The following is an 18,043-nucleotide window of genomic DNA, read 5'->3' as shown; positions in this document are numbered from 1 at the left end:
CCATAATAATGACTTGTCATATGTTGTTTATTAGGTTGTACATGTACTACAATGCTGAATAATGTTCAAACAAAATTACAGTTTAATTACCATTTGTGTTTCGAAACTACTTTAAAAAAGCTCCGGATGACAAATAGCTTCTTGTTCTTGTCGTTAATCAGCCTTTGTGAGCGTTCTTTTGGATTGACAAGCCAGCGTTGGCCTCAGTTTGGACAAAATGTCCCTTGCAGCTATGGAGAGCATGACAACAATGTGATTGCCTCATCACAAGGAAGCTTCTGTCATCGGCAAATGTTGACACACTGTCGCCTCTTGGACATTGTAATCACAGGGCCGTCAAACTGCCTTCCGAGATGATCTTAGCCGGCGCATGTTTCTGGGCTCATGGTGGACTGCGATGGTCGTAGCTTCATGTTCCTTCACTTGAATGTGCTTCTCTGTTACTATGTTCTTCTTGGTTGCTTCTGGCGTTTGTCATCGCAGTCTTTGATCGACTGGAGAGTTTGTTTTTCCTCGCAGCGTGGTACTGTCGGACGGCCCGCGTGACATCAGCTGGCGTCCACTGGTGGCGGTTGAGGGCGTCCTGCAACGTGAAGGTGCCGTCTCTTGTGCGCCGAACTCCCTTGCAGACGGCCGTGCTGTGCAGCTCAAGTCCTATCTCGTGCACCACTTTGCGCAGGTATTTCTGTGTTTCGTTCAGGCACTGTACCTCTGAGAGCAGAACATCGCAAATGAAATTCTGGAGTAACAGCATTAAAATGGCACATCTGAGGGTGTTTTGACAGGCAGTTTACCCAGAGTGAAGTTAGGAGGTTGGAAGCGAATGCATCGCAGACCCGTCAAAATAGGCGGGGACTTCCCCTCTGGACCGAGAAAACCTTGCACGGCCATCTCGTAGGCTTCCTGTGACCGCATGTCTACGTTGGCATACCTAGGAAGTCAAGTCAAGTCAACTGTATTTATAGAGCACTTTCAAACAGCCATCGCTGCATACAAAGTGCTGTACATGGAGCAATTTAACATGCACAATAAACAGTAAGACAAATCGGCAATAAAGGCGGTAGAAAGCAGGAAGGAGAAACATATCACATCCGCAAAGCACTTTTGACGTGAGTAATGTGGAAAAGAGCCAAAATTGACATACGTTAACAAGGCCTTTTGATTTGCTCCCTGTAGCATTGCCAAAACTCGTTCCAGTTTATCTTGAGTGATATGATCTGTTGAGCAAACAAGTGAAGTTCAATAGTGATAGGTCATGTCAAGACTGACTAAGACCGTGTGCAAATGTTTGTCTTCGATTTTTATAAACAGTCTATGCAAATGGCGCTCAGCATAATTTTCCAGTTGGAACCTGTTTGAGAATAATTTGAATGCGTTTCAACAAACCTGCCCATGATAAGTATTTTCTTTCAAAAACAACAGGTCTTTTTTTTTTCTTTTGTTAAAATGCACTGTTCCAAATCACAATGTACAGCAGTGGTTCGAGACATTTAATAGGTTGTAAAGACCTGAAAATTTGATTCATTTCAACAAATTCCATGAGTTAAATTTACAGCATTAACAGGTTGCATTTGCTGGGATCTAAAGCGACTTCAATCAAAAATATCTCAACAAGTTACATTTGAACATATGCCCTTGTAGTTGATAACAGCTTGGCAATTCTTGCATCCATTGAAATTGAGCCCCCCCCCTCCCCCCCACAAGGATGTCAGAATAAACCTCACAGAGCTGCTTTTTGGATCTGAACTGCCTCCCAAGATCATCGCTCTTCTGCTCCTGCCTCCTTCCTTAAAAGACCTTTTGGGGGAAGATTGTTTTCAGTTCTTTACAACCTCTACCAGTTTACTTGAAAATTATGCTGAGTGTGTTGACTGTAAAAGTCAGAGAAAAACAATTTGCGAAATAATTTGGAATACGATGAAGTAACAGTGTGCAATGTCTTTTTCACACTTCACATTGTTTCCAGGTCCATTTTAACCACCTAATAGTTTTTGTGAATGCAGTATTCAAACAGGTAAACATTATCAAATGAATTCACAAAAAGTACTTTTTTTATGTTCAGGTTCATGTCCTTTAAGATATTGAATTTCTAAACTCACTTCATATTGAGCATTTTTTTTATTTTCAGTTATTCAAACCTTGAAAACATGCTAATGCGGGTATTTAAGAATTTTAGGCAACTGTCCACAGGCATTAAGTTACATACGAAGTAAGATGCAAGAGGCCAGCTTTTCTTAGAATTCGAAAGTACTAAACCAGTTATTTTCAGCGGGTACATAAAACACTAGCGGTGTGTGGCTCCCTCTGGTGGTAATCAAAATGATTACTGCCTGAACTGTATCGTTGCACTTAACTTTTATTACATTTAATCTACAAGAAATTTGTTTTTGATGTTATGGAGTCACTTTTTTATCTTTTCTGCGCCATACATTTCAATTTAATGTTCCTTTATTTAAGCACAGTGTTAATGTTCACAATATTAGTGGCTTACAATGCTACATATACATACTTTTAAAGAATAACATAACTCCCATTTTTATTCATACTTCGACCTACTTCGCTAGCCTACAATATTTTAATGTTGGTCATGATGGTCGTATTTTGAGAGCTAAGTATTTGAAGGTGGTAGTTGGTGTGCTGGCAAAAGGCAAATATAAATGCAACATTGTTGAATTAGGTTAATATGACACAGTCTAAATATAATAATGTAACAACAGTACTATGCTTGCATTAATGAGGTAGATGTGACCAAAGAAAAAACATTGAGTGGATATTGTGAAGCACGTATTACAGAATCCATACCATAAGTGGATCTTTCCACAACTCGTCCCACGTGGGAGAAGTCATCTGTAGCGGTCCCAAACTCGCCCTCCAATGTGTAGTCCTGAAAAAGCAGGCATCATTGAATCTATGGGGATTGTGTGCAAATGACACCATAGTGCTATTTAGGTTGGAACCAGATGAAATTACCCTTGTGACTTTCATGTTGTAGAGGTCATTCAGAGCTCTATTTCCATTCCCAACACCAAGGACTTCATTTGAAATCAGACGTTATCATCAAATCAAGGATTTAAAAAAAAACGTTTCAACGAAATTAAGATCATACCCATTACTCCTGAGGAAAATGCATCCAAATGATGTCCAACACCAACTCGAAGATGCTGGAATTCAGGACCAGTTACTGAAACATTTTAATAAGTTTGTGTTCGTCTCTCAGTCAACTCAAAGTAATGTCATAATACATGTATGTACTACACTAATGCTGAAGTGCGAGGATAACATTACTGAATTTAAGAGTGGCAGAAATGCATATCCACATACCCAAAGGGTGTTTGGACAGGACCGGGACGCAGACTGCTAACAGCCCCTTGGGAGTCTGAGTGTCACCGCCTGGTGGTGTCAAAAACCGGGTCTGCTCAGGAAGAGGCAGCCTTGGCAACGCATCTAAACCTGCAATATATACACATGGTTATTATAAAATATTTAAGAGTATTCGTATTGCGTGTGTATTTTTTTTAGAGAGGTGAGGCATGATGAGGAAGTCAGACCTTTAAGGAGCTTGGTCTCGATGGTGTCCCTCACGAGTTTCCAATGGACACCAGGAGGCTTGTAGACGCAAAACAGACCCTCTAACCTTCGGAAAAGGCGAACAGCAGGAGTTGCCATTGTTTAACTTCGATTAATGAAGCTTCTCTTATTTTAGAGGACTAAACATGTCTAGAAACCTTGTGAACGCAGACTGATACGTGAACAACTGCGCATGTGCGTTTACAGTTCGGCGTGAGCGACATAACTTCGGTTTTCTTTGTACAGCGCCCCCGGCAGTACCGGATGTTACATCGTTTATGTAAGTACGCGTTTTTCCTGTAGTATCGAACGTATTCTCGCGATATCTGTTTGGCGTCCACTATAAACGGACGTAAACGACAATTTACACAACGCTCACAGTAACTTGAAACGAACGAGGTGACTGTGCCCACGTAAGATATTTTATAAACTTGTTGTTTTTACACCTTAGTCGCGGGCAAATGATTGTGACCTTGTCTCGATTTTGGGTACACGTTCGCCGACCGCCCAACCAGAAAGCTAGCACCACTACTTAAAACTGAGATCGTTCGTTTGTTAATGTGTGGGACGCCGTGTATTTTTAAACATACGCAATGCCAGTGACATGAACGTATTTTGTAATTCGGGGCGTAAAACCATAGCATTGTAGTTCTGGTTTAGAACTACAATTTATAGCCAAGATGTCGGGAAATTACAAACCTCATAACCGGATTGGCAGATTCGCCCCCCTACCAAATACAGTACTAAGGCCATGTCATGAAATGTTCTTGAATAATTTAAACGTGTAAAATGAATTCTTTATTTATCTTTGTTGATTATATTTACTGCTATCCACCAAACAGCTACAAAACACTTGTACGCAAGATACGACGAATCTGCGAGTCGTTGGGAAACTGGTAAATCCGGCCGGCATTCGGTTTTTGTGTTTATTGTGGTCTAAACGGTAACACTGGCAATGTGTGCGTCATAATCCGGGTTCGCGGATGTGAGATTAACCCTGATAATCAGTGACGTTCGTGCATTTATTTTCAGAGATATTTACGTTTTCCCTACTGGGCTTCGTAAACATCATTAGAAATTATGATGCCGCTGTTTGTCCAGCAGGGGGCAGCGTGATTCAGCGACACCTACAAAAAGTACCAAGAATTGTGGGATGAAGTAAAGAATACCTTGTATTTAATCGAACAGAGAGAGAGATTTTATTTCAGTGACATTACAAATGCCATCAAATATTTGAAACCATCATGTCACTTCAGGATGTGAGTTTGGCCCTGTATGTTCCCACGCTCAAGGTTAATTGAATTGCTGCTAGATAACGGGCACATTCAGAATTTCGGGCCCTGGAATAGTTGCCTACTTTTCCCAATTACGTGATTCAGTCTTCATGCCACCATTCTCGCCCCATTAGTCACTGTCTAGACTAAAGAATTCCGCAAGAAACAATGCACTACCTCCTCCTTCGTTTATTTTGACTTTATTGACTTTTTAAGACGTCATGGATGAAAATGTCATCTTTTACCCATTATGGGATTGTCAACAGTAGTGTTGTTTGGATGCAGGATTCTTAGTGGCTATACAGATTCTGGAACTTGAAGTTGTCTTGTGTCATACCCCGGCAGGTGCGATGCACGGCCCTCTGCGGTGGGTGCTCTGGGATGTGAAAGACACCCTGCTGAGGGTGCGTTCCTCGGTCGGTGAGCAGTACTGCGACGAGGCTAAACGAATGGGTCTGAGCCTCACACCTTCCGAGGTGGACGCTGCTTTCCGTCAGGCATATCGACATCATTCCAGCCGATTCCCAAACTACGGCATCGCTCAGGGACTGGATGGACAGTCGTGGTGGACGGCGGTGGTGAAGGCCACCTTCTTTCAGTGCAGGGTGCGTGACCCGGCCCTGCTCGGTACAATGGCCACCAACCTCTACCAGAACTTCAGTAATGCTGAGAACTGGGAGGTAAATGATGTGATTGTTGGTTGTGTGTCAACAGGTTGTAGAGCCCAAAACACAATTGACACCACTTAAGTTAGGGATATTTGCCTTTTGGGTAAAATTTCGGAACTGGTTGTTCTCAGAGGGAAGTGGCCACTGAGCTTTACGTTGATTCATGTGACTTTTGCCATTTTGCTCATTGAGAGAACTGCAAAAAGTACCGAACCATAACAGTTGGACATGTGGATTGATAAGTTTAGATGCTCCAATTAAATTTGCGCAAAAAGATTGTGCATTTCCCAAAATTTCATCTGAAATTCTAAAGTCCCCAACTTGTTTTCATCATATTATGTTGAATAATGTCTTTATATTTGAGGTATTTCCAGACTCCAAGTCCTCTCTGGAGAGCTGCTCCTCACTAGGACTGAAACTAGGAGTCGTTTCCAACTTTGACAACCGACTAGAAGCCATCTTACGCGGTTGCGGGCTGCTTTCGCACTTCAATTTCGTGGTGACGTCAGAGGCGGCAGGTGTCGAGAAGCCCCATGTGGCCATCTTTGAGCAGGCCCTGCAGAAGTGCGGCGCACCCCCTTCCAGCATTGCTCACGTAGGGGACCATTACGTGAACGACTACCTGGCATCTCGCTCAGCCGGAATCCACGGCTTCCTTTTGGACCGAACAAATAATTTTGAGCGACGTGATGTGCCGAAAGAGCATTGGCTCTCATCGTTGGATGATCTGCCAGCACTGCTAAAACAGCATATGAATGAATCCTTCTGATTATTTTGGAATATGTTTTATCCATCCATCCATTTTCCGAACCGCTTGATCCTCACTAGGGTCGCGGGGGGTGCTGGAGCCTATCCCAGCCATCTCCGGGCAGCAGGCGGGGGACACCCTGAATCAGTTGCCAGCCAATCGCAGGGCACACAGAGACGAACAACCATCCACGCCCACACTCACACCTAGGGACAATTTAGAGCGTCCAATCAGCCTGACATGCATGTTTTTGGAATGTGGGAGGAAACCGGAGCACCCGAAGAAAACCCACGCAGGCCCGGGGAGAACATGCAAACTCCACACAGGGAGGCCGGAGCTGGAGGAATATGTTTTACTCCCCTGTAAATATGTCAACCATATGTTAGTCAGCATTTGAGATTAGTTGGTTTCACAAAACACACATTTCTGACCAAAAAGCAGAGAAAACAAGCATTTTGTGAAAAGAAACATCTCAACCAGAACAATGACTTTGACCTAAATATATATGTCTATGATTTTATGTTAAATGTTTTGTAAAGCGCTTTCTTTCAGCTGGAGCTATATGAATAAAGATGTATCTTCTGACACCTCAAACTATGAAACAACAAAAACAAAATTTTTGATGGCAATTTTTTTCTTAAATGGGCCGGGATACTGCATTCCTCATTTACAATATGAATCCGATCTTTTCTCACAATCGCAACCTACTTTGTGTCACCCAAGACGGCACATGATTTGTTTATGTCATTCGTATGCATACTCTCTTCAAATTTAAGGCACCTAAACATGTCCAATGTACATGTTGGCATTTCTCTCTCTCATTACCGACATAAGGCGAGATTCACCGCTGAATCGTGACTCAAAAACTGTGCTGATCCCAAATCCAAACTGATGCAATGGCACCATCTACAGGGATCTGTTATTAAAGTACGGTAGTTTGCAAGGCTGTCTCAATATCCACCAATCAGTTTTTTTTTTCTATTTGTCGATTATCAATCATCTGGGTTTTGCTAATTCACAAAGACTGAATCGAGCCAACCGGATTGTTCCCATTTGATGAGTTTTGTTGCATTTTCATAGTTCACTAAAATGTTTAGAAATCAACGGCGAACTTGTCAAAAGTAGGTTGATTACGACTTTGCTAAACGGTCGCAATGACATGCAGCTAACGTGCTTTTCCGCTTTAGCAGTGAGAGTGATTGTTTCTTCACCCAAATAGCTTTGAAAAATACTTTTATTTGCAGCCATCTGGTCCAAGGCAGATAGTGCGAGTTCTCCGACTGGGAGGCTCAAAGAGGAATCGCAGGGGGAAAGACCCGAACGGCTGCGCGATTCCAAGCAGACACTCTTATGGGTCATCGGGATTCACACAAGACCAAGGTTCGATTTAAGGAGGTTAAGAGAGTTGCGTTAAGGGTTCACTCCAACAACCCTCGATTGCCGAGTGTTGAAATGAGATTTTTTTTTTCCACCTGAAATTTCACCTCTTGACATTTGTATGTTAAAGGATATTGTAGCTCACTGGGGAAGAGCTTCTTACTTGAAAGCTGCTTTAGAAGCTCAGCCAGACGGCTCTAAAAGGCTCCATAGAGATCCAATTGTGGAATAATGGGATTGTCAAAAGAGGGGGAAAGCGCATGAGTGCCGAAGGAAGGGACAGACTTTGCTATGAAGGGGAACATGTCAGTGCATTTGCACATTGATAATACGTGCATGTGTTTTGTTCACAAACCAATACGGTAACACAAGGAGGTTTTCGATCGTGTGAGTACACGACACGGACAATCGATTTGTATCTTGATGCAAATGAGGCAGCAAGGGGTGGACAACTTGGTCGCAATCAGCAATTGATTCAGTTAAAACTTGTTTGCAATCTAAAGGACGTCAGGTGTGAGAAGCTGAACTGCATACACAATGGCACAACTGCAGGCACAGCATTTTTGTTTTGTTTTTACTCCATACAAAACAGGCGGTCGGGACGCTCCAAAAAGAAGGAAAAAAAACGTGAGAAAGTTAATGGCTGACAAACAAGTTATAGCATTTTCAAAAAAAATCTTTAAAAGAAATAATGTTAAAAAATAAATAAAAAGCCAGTCAGACATTTGCTAATTTAATTCTTCATTTTGAAAATAAATGCAGGAAATGAGAGTGAGACACCACAGATGTGAAAAACCAAGTTTTAAGCATCAGTTGGTCGGACCCTCTTCTATCTTGGAAACGCATATCAATCTACAACATTATGTGTGTGCGTACATAAGCATATTTTCACACATCAATGCTGCACACAATAGGAGGCAAACCAAAATCATCCGACGCTGTAAACAAATATTTGGATCATCCCATTACTCTCTCGACCCAAACTTTCATTTCAAAATAGAAGCTGCCACATCTGAAGTGTTTTTTTCCCATCATCATTGTCAGTTTAACATTCATTATTTTGTAATCCTTTCGCCAATTTTGGAGGTTAGATTTTTTATTAATTTTTTGCTCTCTTTAAAATGTATTCAAATTCAAATTAGAGACGAGGCCAAAACACACCACTCAAGATTTCGTTTAAATAAGTGCACCAATACAATAAAGTGCCAATTTTAGGAAGTATCCGCAAGCTTGCAGAAAAAGTGCCATTGAATTAAAGGTACCATGGAATGACAACCACCTTGTGTGTGTTTCCAAGTGGTATGTTTTGGATTTTTTTCCCCCCCTCTAACTTTTCAATGTGAAATTTGTGAGGAAAGGACACATTCCAGTTCAGCTGCGGAATCACAAATAAAACCGACACAACTCCCATCAGAAGAAATGCATTCTATGTCTGACAGCCATCCGAGGGGTCTTCATCCATTCTGTCCATCAATTCGCCATTCTGTCACGTGAAATGTGTTCCCTACTTTAAAAAAAAAAATTAAACGACACTAAAAAACGTAGTTTAAAGCGTCAGCATCATCTGTGCTTAGAGTTCTGAAAAGTGCATTAAGGTAATAAAAAGACATAAATAGGAATTGGGAGGTTTAAGTCAATGAATTTGGATGGTCCTGTAGCCTCGAAGGCATCTGGATTTTTTTCCCCCCCAGAATCCACACGGGAGATGATTCATGTCCTCGTTCGATGACTTCGAGTGAAAAAACGGTATCCAGAGCTTGGCAGCCTCTCTTGTCCCTCAGAACTCCTAAGAGTGTTTATTTCCACGGCAGGATCAAGGCTGATTGCCGCATTGCAGAAAGTCAATGGAAAAGCCACGTGAAGGAACGTCCTACCTTATCTCATTTGAGTCTTTACCTCAGGGCGGCTTCTTTGCTCTTTGGAGGCAAGCTTAAAACCTGACAGTTGAAGGAAGCACCGCGATGAGGATCCGCATTGTTGTCTTCTCACACCACTGGAAGGCAAACAAACATGTCCCATTTCACACATTGGACAAAGCATCAAGCTTTTTGAAACGTTGAGCCACAGCAAAATAAGAATGGATTGGATAAACCAGCCCCCAATAGTGAGTACTAAAAATTAAAACCTTGGACTTATTTTGGGGACTTTTATATATACTGCAATGCACGACACCTTAAAACACAAAATTGACTTTTGTGAATAACTTTGAAGACTAAATATGATTCTCTCTTTGGTCCTGCCCTCTTCCTGTGTCTCGGCATCCATTTAGTTAGCTCGCCAGTAGCACCTTGGCTTGAATATTAACTCATGCGTGGGCCACAACTGCTAGCTTCTCTGATTCAAATTCAAACAGAGGACCGTGTTTTTGTCTTTGACTACCTGAAACATTTCCTAGCGAGAAAAATAACTCTGCGATCTCGTACCCGACAACATAAACGGATCGGCTATGATTAAATGCAGAAAAAAAACATTTCAACCTAGTGCTGTATGCTTATTCCCTTTTGTGGCTCAATAATGACCGTATTTTTCGGATTATACATCGCCCGCGATTATAAATCGCACCAGCCCAAAAAATGCATAATTAAGAAGGAAAAAACATATATAAGTCGCACTGGAGTATAAGTCGCATTTTTGGGGGAAATGTATTTGATAAAATCTAACAGCAAAAACATACATGTCATCTTGAAAGGCAATTTAAAATAAAAATAGAGAACAACAGGCTGAATAAGTGTACGGCATACTAACGTTACATGACTGATATGCCTGGTAATGTCAGTAACGACGTAACATATTAAGAGTTATTCAGATAACTCTAGCATAAAGAACAAGTTTACCAAACTATCAGTTTCACTCCAAATCACTAAATCCAATGAAATCTTCATCCTCTGTGTCACTTTTAAACAACTCCCCCAACTCGGGAGGTAGACGATGCGCCGTTTCCTTTTCTACGTCACTTACGTCAGACTCATCGTCGATTTATCAACACAGGCCAAGAGCGCCCTCTTGTGGTTTAATGTGAAAATAACGTGAAATGACATAATCATGTGTTAATAATTTCACACATAAATCGCTCCAGAGTATAATTCGCACCCCCGGCCAAACTATGAAAAAGAAAACTGCGATTTATAGTCTGGAAAATACAGTACAAGACTCTTGATGCTCAGTGAGTTGGATTAACGGGGGAAACGCAGTCATGAAGTGGTCAAACATCCTATTCCCAACTGTTAAGACTCATTCGTCAGCGCTCTCTGTTCCAGCGAATATAAAAGATGTTGACTAAGAAGAGAAAGGAGGTACCGCTCTCAGGAGGATAGAATGGTGCTCGGTGCTTCTGTGAGTAAACAGGCTTTTCTGGGATGAAGTGATGAGGCTGTCTTCTCTTACGACATTCCTGTCTCCACCAACAACTGCAGCAGGAAGCAGAGAACGGTCAGAACACCCACTATGTTTTTTTTTTAAAAAAAAATAGATGACAACAGCTTTAACACTGCTTACTTTAACAGCGTGCACACCACAATGATCAGGACGCAGCCAATCACACACAACACCAGCACAGTGGCAACGGTCTGCGGACGGTGGTTGGTGGCCACGACGGCCAGCAGGTCTGCATGCTCGCACCTCATCCCGACAAAGCCGGGATGGCATCTGCGACATCAAGAGAAGAACAAATTGGAAAGATTTCTTTTTATTTCACGTCAATAAAACCCTATGTCTCTGATTTGCAAACTGTCCAAAATGTTTTCTGCTCACCTTTTGTAGCACATAACAATACTTGGTTGAGATATTTGTAGCAAGAGTCGCCTCCAAAAAGTGTTGAAATGGTGAGATCCTTTTTTTTTTTTTTGTATACTGAAGACATTTTGGGTTTCAGATCAAAAGGTGAATCTGCGGCAAAAGTTCTGAATTCCAGTTTTTATGTCATGGTGTTTACATGGACGTGTTAAACAACAACAGAGACAGACACCTTTTGTTTGAAGTCGCCCACTTTTCAAGGGAATAAAAGTATTGGAACGCGTGCCCGATGGGGGTTACTAGTTGCTCAGGTGTGGCCTTTGAGATTGACTGATGAAACATTCGATAATGCTTCTTTTGGGCTTTGTGTTTCACCAGTGAAAAGGGCATTTGCTTTAAAGCAAACATGAGGACAAAAAAAAAAAAAAACTACTGGTGTACTGAGCAACAGACATCAATCAGGTCGGCCAAAGGTATCAACAGCCGTTGATGATAGAAACATTGTGAGAGCTGTGAACCTCTACAAGCCACTGGTGAAGGTATCGCCAACCATTGTTCAAAGCAGAGTTCAAGAGAAAAAAAACTTGCCATACCGCAAGATGCAAACCATTCATGAGCAAAAAGAATCGCAAGGCCAGATTGTATTTTGCAAAGAAGTACAGTGGTACCTCTACTTATGAAATTAATATGTTCCGGAAGAAATTTCTTAACTAGAACATTTTGTAAGTAGAGACGCGTTTTTCATGAAAATGCCCGAATCCGTTCCAAGCCCCCCCCCCCCCGCAAAATTCAAACAGAAATGTTTTCTAAAGCATAAAAATGCATCAAAATATGTAACAAATACATGTTACAATTAGATTATTGCACAATAAATGAGAGTTGTGCATCATGTAAAAAACAACAACAAAGAATCGAGTAAAGAATAAAAATGGTCATTTAACTTTTAACAGCATCCTCGTCGTTTTTTTTTTTTTTGCCCTCTTTAGTTCATGTTCTCTCGTGGAAGTCTATCGACTTATCTACACGTATAGACACATACGGTACGGTCCCTCTTAGCCAATGGGACGCCAGGATCAGGCTCGGTAATAGCCAATGGCAGAGCAGCTATAAGTAAGTATGTTGCGTTCAGGAAAATCGGAGCTGCGAGCAGCAGACCACACTCTATTTTTACCTTTCGTATCTTGAAATGTCTTTCGTAACAAGAGGCAGTACTGTATTTTCCTGTTGAGACGTTTCGTAACTTGAAAAATTCGGATGAAGAGACGTTCGTAAGCAGAGGTACCACTGGACAGAAATGAGCCCCAAAGTTGGGTACTGGAAGTTAGAGTTATGCCGACAAATGTTATTCACTTTAAGTTCATTTTTAAAAATGTCGATGCGTACATACTTTCGGTCGCTTGAAAAGTGGGTGGTTTACCACATCTGGATGGAAATACTCTGAATAAAAGTCGGAATTCTAAAATTTGTCATGACACCGTCTGATCAGTTTCACGAGCAAATCGCTGATCTTATCTTCTGTTGAACTCCTGCCTTCCCCGAAGAGTAAATATTGGTAAAGATCATTGCTCCTTTTTTTTTCACATTCACTCTTCAGGTAATCATTGCATCAGTCTACATGTCTGTCATTATTCAACAGAACTACTGATTGATGAACGTTTAATGTAAGCGTTCATTTATTCAACTCCAGTTATACACCAAATCATGTATCTTTATTCATAATGTTGTTGTTGCTTTGAAATAGAATTAAGAGAAAGATGAACGGTATTTTCTGCAGCACTCAAGTGTTGTTGTTTTTTTGTCTGTGTGTATTAAACAACATTTTCTTCGAATCTACTTACATGCATGCAGGTGTCTCCTCCAATATCAGGAAGCGACATGTTCCGTGAAAACAGAAGTGACGGTGAGAGTCTGGGCAGTCATCGAAATGAGAGCGAACAGCTGCTGCCACAAACTCTGAGAGGTGATTAAACAACACACACACACACACACACGCACAATGTCTGTGATACGAGTGAGATGCAAATTAAATCATTGTCTCCAATTTTGCTTTGACAGACAACAGTCAGTGACCCAGGTGACTATCACGGATGTAAAAATAGCCAAATAAGCCCGAGGAGCCTGCGGCATGAAGAATTGTACTCCCTGTTCCAAATCCTAAAGCTGACACCCACGCCACCCAACTGTGGGACCAAAGCCTTTTGTACCTAGTTGTGTGGAGATTTGCTTGGATCCACAACACTACCTGGGAGGAACAATTAGTGTGGCCAGATGTCACAATTGACCAAAAAAAAACCTGTATGAGAGGCGAGGAGAGCTTTTCACCCAAACAATGGGACGACGTTAACGCCCCAGCAAGGGCGAAAGGTTGACTTTTTTTTTTTTCTCAGTTAGCCGTACAGTCAGACAAATTCCGACATCACTGACTCAGACTGAAGCCAGTGTTGTGCGAGCAGCCAAACAGATGCAGCAGTGTCGCATGAAGGCTCTGGTTGGGTTTTGCGAACATACTTCCATTCCATTCTGATGCTCAACGTGGTTTGGAGCGCAGCCTACATGCATTGTCTTCCGCTGTTGGGGCTCCGTGAAAGCCTTCTGTTGTCTGGGAGCCATCGGTTTCCCCACCCTTCTCTTCTTCCGTACCGTTTTCACAAAGCAAGATGAAGAACACTGGGACAGGATCCATCGAGCCTCTGGGGCAAGCGATGCGCTACCCGGATCCTCTTGCAGCAGCTTTTGTGTCGAAAAAGCAGCTCATATTAATGCCCCATAATTGCCGTTGCACCAGAAGGCTAAGAGGATCAATTAACTATCAGCATGTGACACATTGTCTGCCCACAGTGGGGGGGGGGGGGGGGGGGGGGGGGGCGGGGGGTCTACACATTTGAACCAGGGTTCGAATGCCTGGATTTTGTGATTAAAAAAAAAAACGAGACCAAGATAAATTATGATAAAACTTTTTCCACCATTAATTCATTCAGTACCAGCCAATTCTGGACCAAGTCTGAAGAGACGTTTAAAAACGTCTTTGTGAGTGAATGAGTTAAGAATTTACACTAGCTCCCAGTCAGCTGTAGATTTTAAAATAATGCGACAGGTCTATAAATGACTGAATGGCTTAGATCCTTCCATCCATCCCTTTTCTAATCCTTACTAGGGTCGTGGGAATGCTGAACCCCAGCCATCTTCAGGCAGTAGGCGGGTTACACCCTGAACAGGTTGCCAGCCAATCGCAGGGCACATAAAGACAAGCAACCGTTCGCACTCGCAATCACACCTAGTGACAATTTAAAGTGAGTCATGAGCCTTCCATGGATGTTTTTGGAATGTGGGAGGACACCGGAGTACCCGGAGAAAACCCACACAGGCACGGGGAGAACAGGCAAATTAGTATACTCTTCATCATGAGCAGTGTGAGCACAAAATCTTCAGGCTTCTGCCAGAATGAAAAAAGATGTCGAGAAAAGTCTACTCGAGCATGTCAATTTTATTTGCGGTTAATCAGAGGCACTTGAAATGGTTCATAACACATCCGCAGTCATAAGAGGGCATTACATTATTTTTATGTTGTTTATTTTTCCCTTCCGCTTTGTCAGAGATTAGATTTATTTTCAATTTGTTGCATGAATTCAGAAAAAAAAGTTTGGAAATCATTTGTCTTGGTGTCATTTTTTTTGTTGTTATATCATTAAAAACATGGAATTCAAACAAGGGTGTGCAGACTTTTTATATCCACTATATGCTTCGGTGGGGACCAGACATCTGAATTGAAGTGCAAGCTCACGACGATTATGAAACTTACTTTTCACCGGAGGGATGTTAGAGGTCCTCGTGGTAGCCGTCACCGCAAGAGTCGAGACTGTTGTAATGACGCCACCGGACTCTCCAGAGCTGCCGGCTGCGGTGTATGCAGCCAACGCTGGCTTGGCAGGGATGGAGATTGCTGTGTCTGACCGACTCAGCTTTTTTCCAAATGAAAAATTTGACCCTGTTGAGACGGGGGTAAAAAAAAAAAATGGATTGTTTGAAAAACATCTACAAAGAAGGTGATAGGGCTCTTAGTATGCTTCATATTCTTAGTAGAATGATCCTTGTGAATTCTAACAACAATCCACACATTTATTGGCATTCTTTTTTTTTCAATTATTATTCAACAGAGAGTTTCATGAGTTCACTCACACCGTTTCTTCTTGCACGCTTAAAAAAAAAAATCACTATCGCTATCACAGGTACCCTTTTGTGTTGGCAACACAAAAAGCCGCACACAAAGTCAAACAGGTTGTGGTAGTTCAATAGCGTCTGTGAGAGAAACGTCACTAGTAAAAAGTCACGTGCAGTGGGGTGAGAAAACAGAACAAAAACTAAAATTCAGCTTTTAAATTCTGTGTGACGGTTCAATAATGTCCTAGCACATTCTGGGTTTTTTTTCGTTATCATGTCATGTGGAACTGTTCACATTGAAAAAAAAAGGTGTTAGTTAGGCTGCAACTAACACAAGGAATCTGATTTTTAAAAACATGTTTTAATTTTCATCTCTTTGTTTAAAAACAACCGTTTTTTTAATTGATAGTGCAGAAAGCGCACTAACATAATTAGTTTATATATAAAATCTATAGACTCCTGTTCAAAGGCCAAGTTTTTGTGATATTGAAAGAAAAAGAACAAAATGAGACCAAGATAAATAATTTCAAAACGTTTCCCACCATTAATGAGAACTATAAACTGTAAAAGACAATTGACAGTAAACTTCCTCGAGAGGGGAAATTTAAAAAAACAAAAAAACGGAGATAATGTTGTTGCACAAGTGTACACCCCCTCTAATAATTGTGGATGTCGCTGTGATCCGAATAAACCAATCACATTAAAACTTAGGTTAAACCACCTCCGATTAACACCAAATAAAGTTCAGCTGTTCTAGCAAGCCTTTCCTGACATGATGTTTCTTCCGAGCAGATATTGAAATGATCTTGGGCTCATGGTTTTTACTTCACAAAAACCTGGCATTTGTACAGGGCAGTGTAAGCTTTTTATATACACTGTAAGCAAACCCCTGACAACATTTGGCCTCAAATTGATAAGGAGCTCTCCATCTTGTGACCAGACTTACTTGCAGTCGTGGAGGCGGTTGCGTGGCCACTTCCCGAAGTGTTGAGAGTCGCCTTAGATTTGACGGCAAAGTTGCCTCCGAGGGTTGTCGAGGTGCTTTGCCCTGCTCCTATTGTAAACAGTGAACCTTTAGGGAAAGAACACACACACACACACACACACACACACAATTAAATACCACAGACATATCGAAAGGAATATGGCAAGTCTGTATTACTAAAATACACGTGTGTGCATCCCCACCCAGAACAAACAAACATACACAAACATCGGAAAACAGGTGACACATTTCCATTTATTTCTGTCAAATAACCTGAAGCTCAGTAAGTCGACTTTTATGATCATGTGATCTGGTCTTCAATGTAATATGATACTTTATTTGGAGGGTAGAGCTGGAGCCCATCAATACAACAAACAGGGTCAAGCATCCACTAAAAGGATGAAGCACTAAAAATACACCAGCGCCTCACACGCCATCTCAGCTAAACCACCACATGGAAACAACAATCTGACCCCAGATGAACATTTAGAAAATAGATTTTTAACGACCATATTTCTTGTCTTTTTCTTGTCTTAAATGCTGTATGTGTAAAATTTAACGAAAGATGCATTTAAATTTATCTTTTCAAAGATAATCAAACTCACTTTTGATTGGCACCAGGTTTTCTTTTTTAACTGTTATCGTGAAAGCAAAGGGGTTGTTTCTAATAATTCAGTTATTTTATTTATCCACATGAGGGTGTAAGATTATTATAAAACTTATGAATAAGGTGAAGTTTGACAACCACAATAGAAAAACATTGTTAAATTAATATTTTCCAAATTATCATTATGTTAGTAAAAGCAGAATTGGTGATGGAGCTCTTATGTACAGGATCTCACATTTTAAATGCTCTTAATGTTGTGGCAAAAGTATCTCCTCTGGCTGTTCAAATAATCAATCAATTCAGGTATATAGTAAAAAAAAGTCACCGTAATGTTCTCAATAATATCCAGTTATTGTTTTAGCTGTACATCGTAAATTGACACGTGTTTTAAGATTTACTGTGTTTAAAAACATTTTTACTCAAAGAAAATAATAATAGTAGTAAATAAACGAGCGAAATGGCCAGTTTGCACACTCACCACTTATGAGCAAAATCGCATCCCATAGTATCCGAGTCATGGTGATTGACAACTAAAGTAATTTGTCGGCCAGTTTGAGCGAAACGTGTGCTGAGAAGGCGCACTTTGGATTCCACAAATCAACATTTAAACTCACTGATGACGTGCACACACACAATGACACACACACACCCTGCAGTCAATATATCACGCCAGAAAGTTTTTCGACGAAAGACAGCCTTTAACTTTTCTAGTGCAGGACCCTTGCCACCTAAGTGATTTCAATTGAGGAAACCAGTGGAAGCCACCCCTCAGAGGCAGGCCAATCAGAGGCGTGGACATTAAGATAGTGGCACCTCATTGGTCACTGCTTGAACGTCACCTTGTATTGCCTGAATTTGTGCCTACAAGTCACGCCCTCCTGCGTATTGTTAGTTGACATTCTATATAATTTAATACATAATTTATTG

The 18,043-nt window shown here is 41.3% G+C and overlaps 3 protein-coding genes across 4 annotated transcripts; 1 reads left to right on the top strand and 2 right to left on the bottom strand.

Moving 5' to 3' along the window:
• Window positions 1–9: 9 nt before the first annotated feature.
• On the bottom strand, window positions 10–3,695 carry trub2 (TruB pseudouridine (psi) synthase family member 2). Its single transcript, XM_086117199.1, has 8 exons — window positions 3,549–3,695; window positions 3,322–3,450; window positions 3,107–3,181; window positions 2,971–3,032; window positions 2,803–2,884; window positions 1,145–1,217; window positions 795–931; window positions 10–711 (listed from the first exon to the last, which is right to left on the bottom strand). Exons 1-8 carry the CDS (start codon window positions 3,664–3,666, stop codon window positions 410–412), a joined length of 978 nt encoding a protein of 325 aa, XP_085973325.1. The 5' UTR covers window positions 3,667–3,695; the 3' UTR covers window positions 10–409.
• Window positions 3,696–3,737: 42 nt separating this feature from the next.
• Window positions 3,738–6,842, top strand: hdhd3 (haloacid dehalogenase-like hydrolase domain containing 3). 2 transcript variants are annotated; one of them, XM_086117200.1, is made up of 3 exons: window positions 3,738–3,847; window positions 5,187–5,521; window positions 5,874–6,842. In XM_086117200.1, the coding sequence occupies exons 1-3, from the start codon at window positions 3,832–3,834 to the stop codon at window positions 6,276–6,278; spliced, it is 756 nt and encodes a 251-aa protein (XP_085973326.1). In that variant the 5' UTR covers window positions 3,738–3,831; the 3' UTR covers window positions 6,279–6,842. The 2 variants fall into 2 exon arrangements, with proteins under 2 accessions (XP_085973326.1, XP_085973327.1); XM_086117201.1 differs by lacking the exon at window positions 3,738–3,847 and adding an exon at window positions 3,855–3,980.
• Window positions 6,843–8,354: 1,512 nt separating this feature from the next.
• tgfa (transforming growth factor, alpha) lies at window positions 8,355–17,831 on the bottom strand. Its single transcript, XM_086118914.1, has 7 exons — window positions 17,595–17,831; window positions 16,471–16,596; window positions 15,166–15,351; window positions 13,205–13,319; window positions 11,130–11,279; window positions 10,932–11,041; window positions 8,355–9,627 (listed from the first exon to the last, which is right to left on the bottom strand). Exons 1-7 carry the CDS (start codon window positions 17,632–17,634, stop codon window positions 9,620–9,622), a joined length of 735 nt encoding a protein of 244 aa, XP_085975040.1. The 5' UTR covers window positions 17,635–17,831; the 3' UTR covers window positions 8,355–9,619.
• Between the last annotated feature and the right edge of the window lie 212 nt (window positions 17,832–18,043).

Source organism: Hippocampus guttulatus, chromosome 8 (assembly GCF_054856545.1).
Source record: "Hippocampus guttulatus isolate MCC_2025c chromosome 8, RoL_Hgut_1.0, whole genome shotgun sequence".
In the NCBI taxonomy this organism is placed as follows: Eukaryota; Metazoa; Chordata; class Actinopteri; order Syngnathiformes; family Syngnathidae; genus Hippocampus; species Hippocampus guttulatus.
The sequence above is the reverse complement of the archived record's forward strand: the minus strand, read 5'-3'. Positions and strand labels throughout refer to the sequence as shown.

What these genes read in the sequence shown, in the direction of transcription:
- trub2 (XM_086117199.1), bottom strand. Translation starts at nt 3,666, where the DNA reads ATGGCAACTCCTGCTGTTCGCCTTTTCCGAAGGTTAGAGGGTCTGTTT. An exon ending in CGAGACCAAGCTCCTTAAAG is followed by an intron (nt 3,451 to 3,548) that starts GTCTGACTTCCT and finishes TATATATTGCAG; the next exon opens with GTTTAGATGCGTTGCCAAGG. An exon ending in ATTTTCCTCAGGAGTAATGG is followed by an intron (nt 3,033 to 3,106) that starts GTATGATCTTAA and finishes TTTCAAATGAAG; the next exon opens with TCCTTGGTGTTGGGAATGGA.
- hdhd3 (XM_086117200.1), top strand. An exon ending in GTAATGCTGAGAACTGGGAG is followed by an intron (nt 5,522 to 5,873) that starts GTAAATGATGTG and finishes TTTATATTTGAG; the next exon opens with GTATTTCCAGACTCCAAGTC.
- tgfa (XM_086118914.1), bottom strand. Translation starts at nt 17,634, where the DNA reads ATGACTCGGATACTATGGGATGCGATTTTGCTCATAAGTG. An exon ending in TGCGATTTTGCTCATAAGTG is followed by an intron (nt 16,597 to 17,594) that starts GTGAGTGTGCAA and finishes CTTTCCCTAAAG; the next exon opens with GTTCACTGTTTACAATAGGA. An exon ending in GTGGTGTGCACGCTGTTAAA is followed by an intron (nt 11,042 to 11,129) that starts GTAAGCAGTGTT and finishes TTCCTGCTGCAG; the next exon opens with TTGTTGGTGGAGACAGGAAT.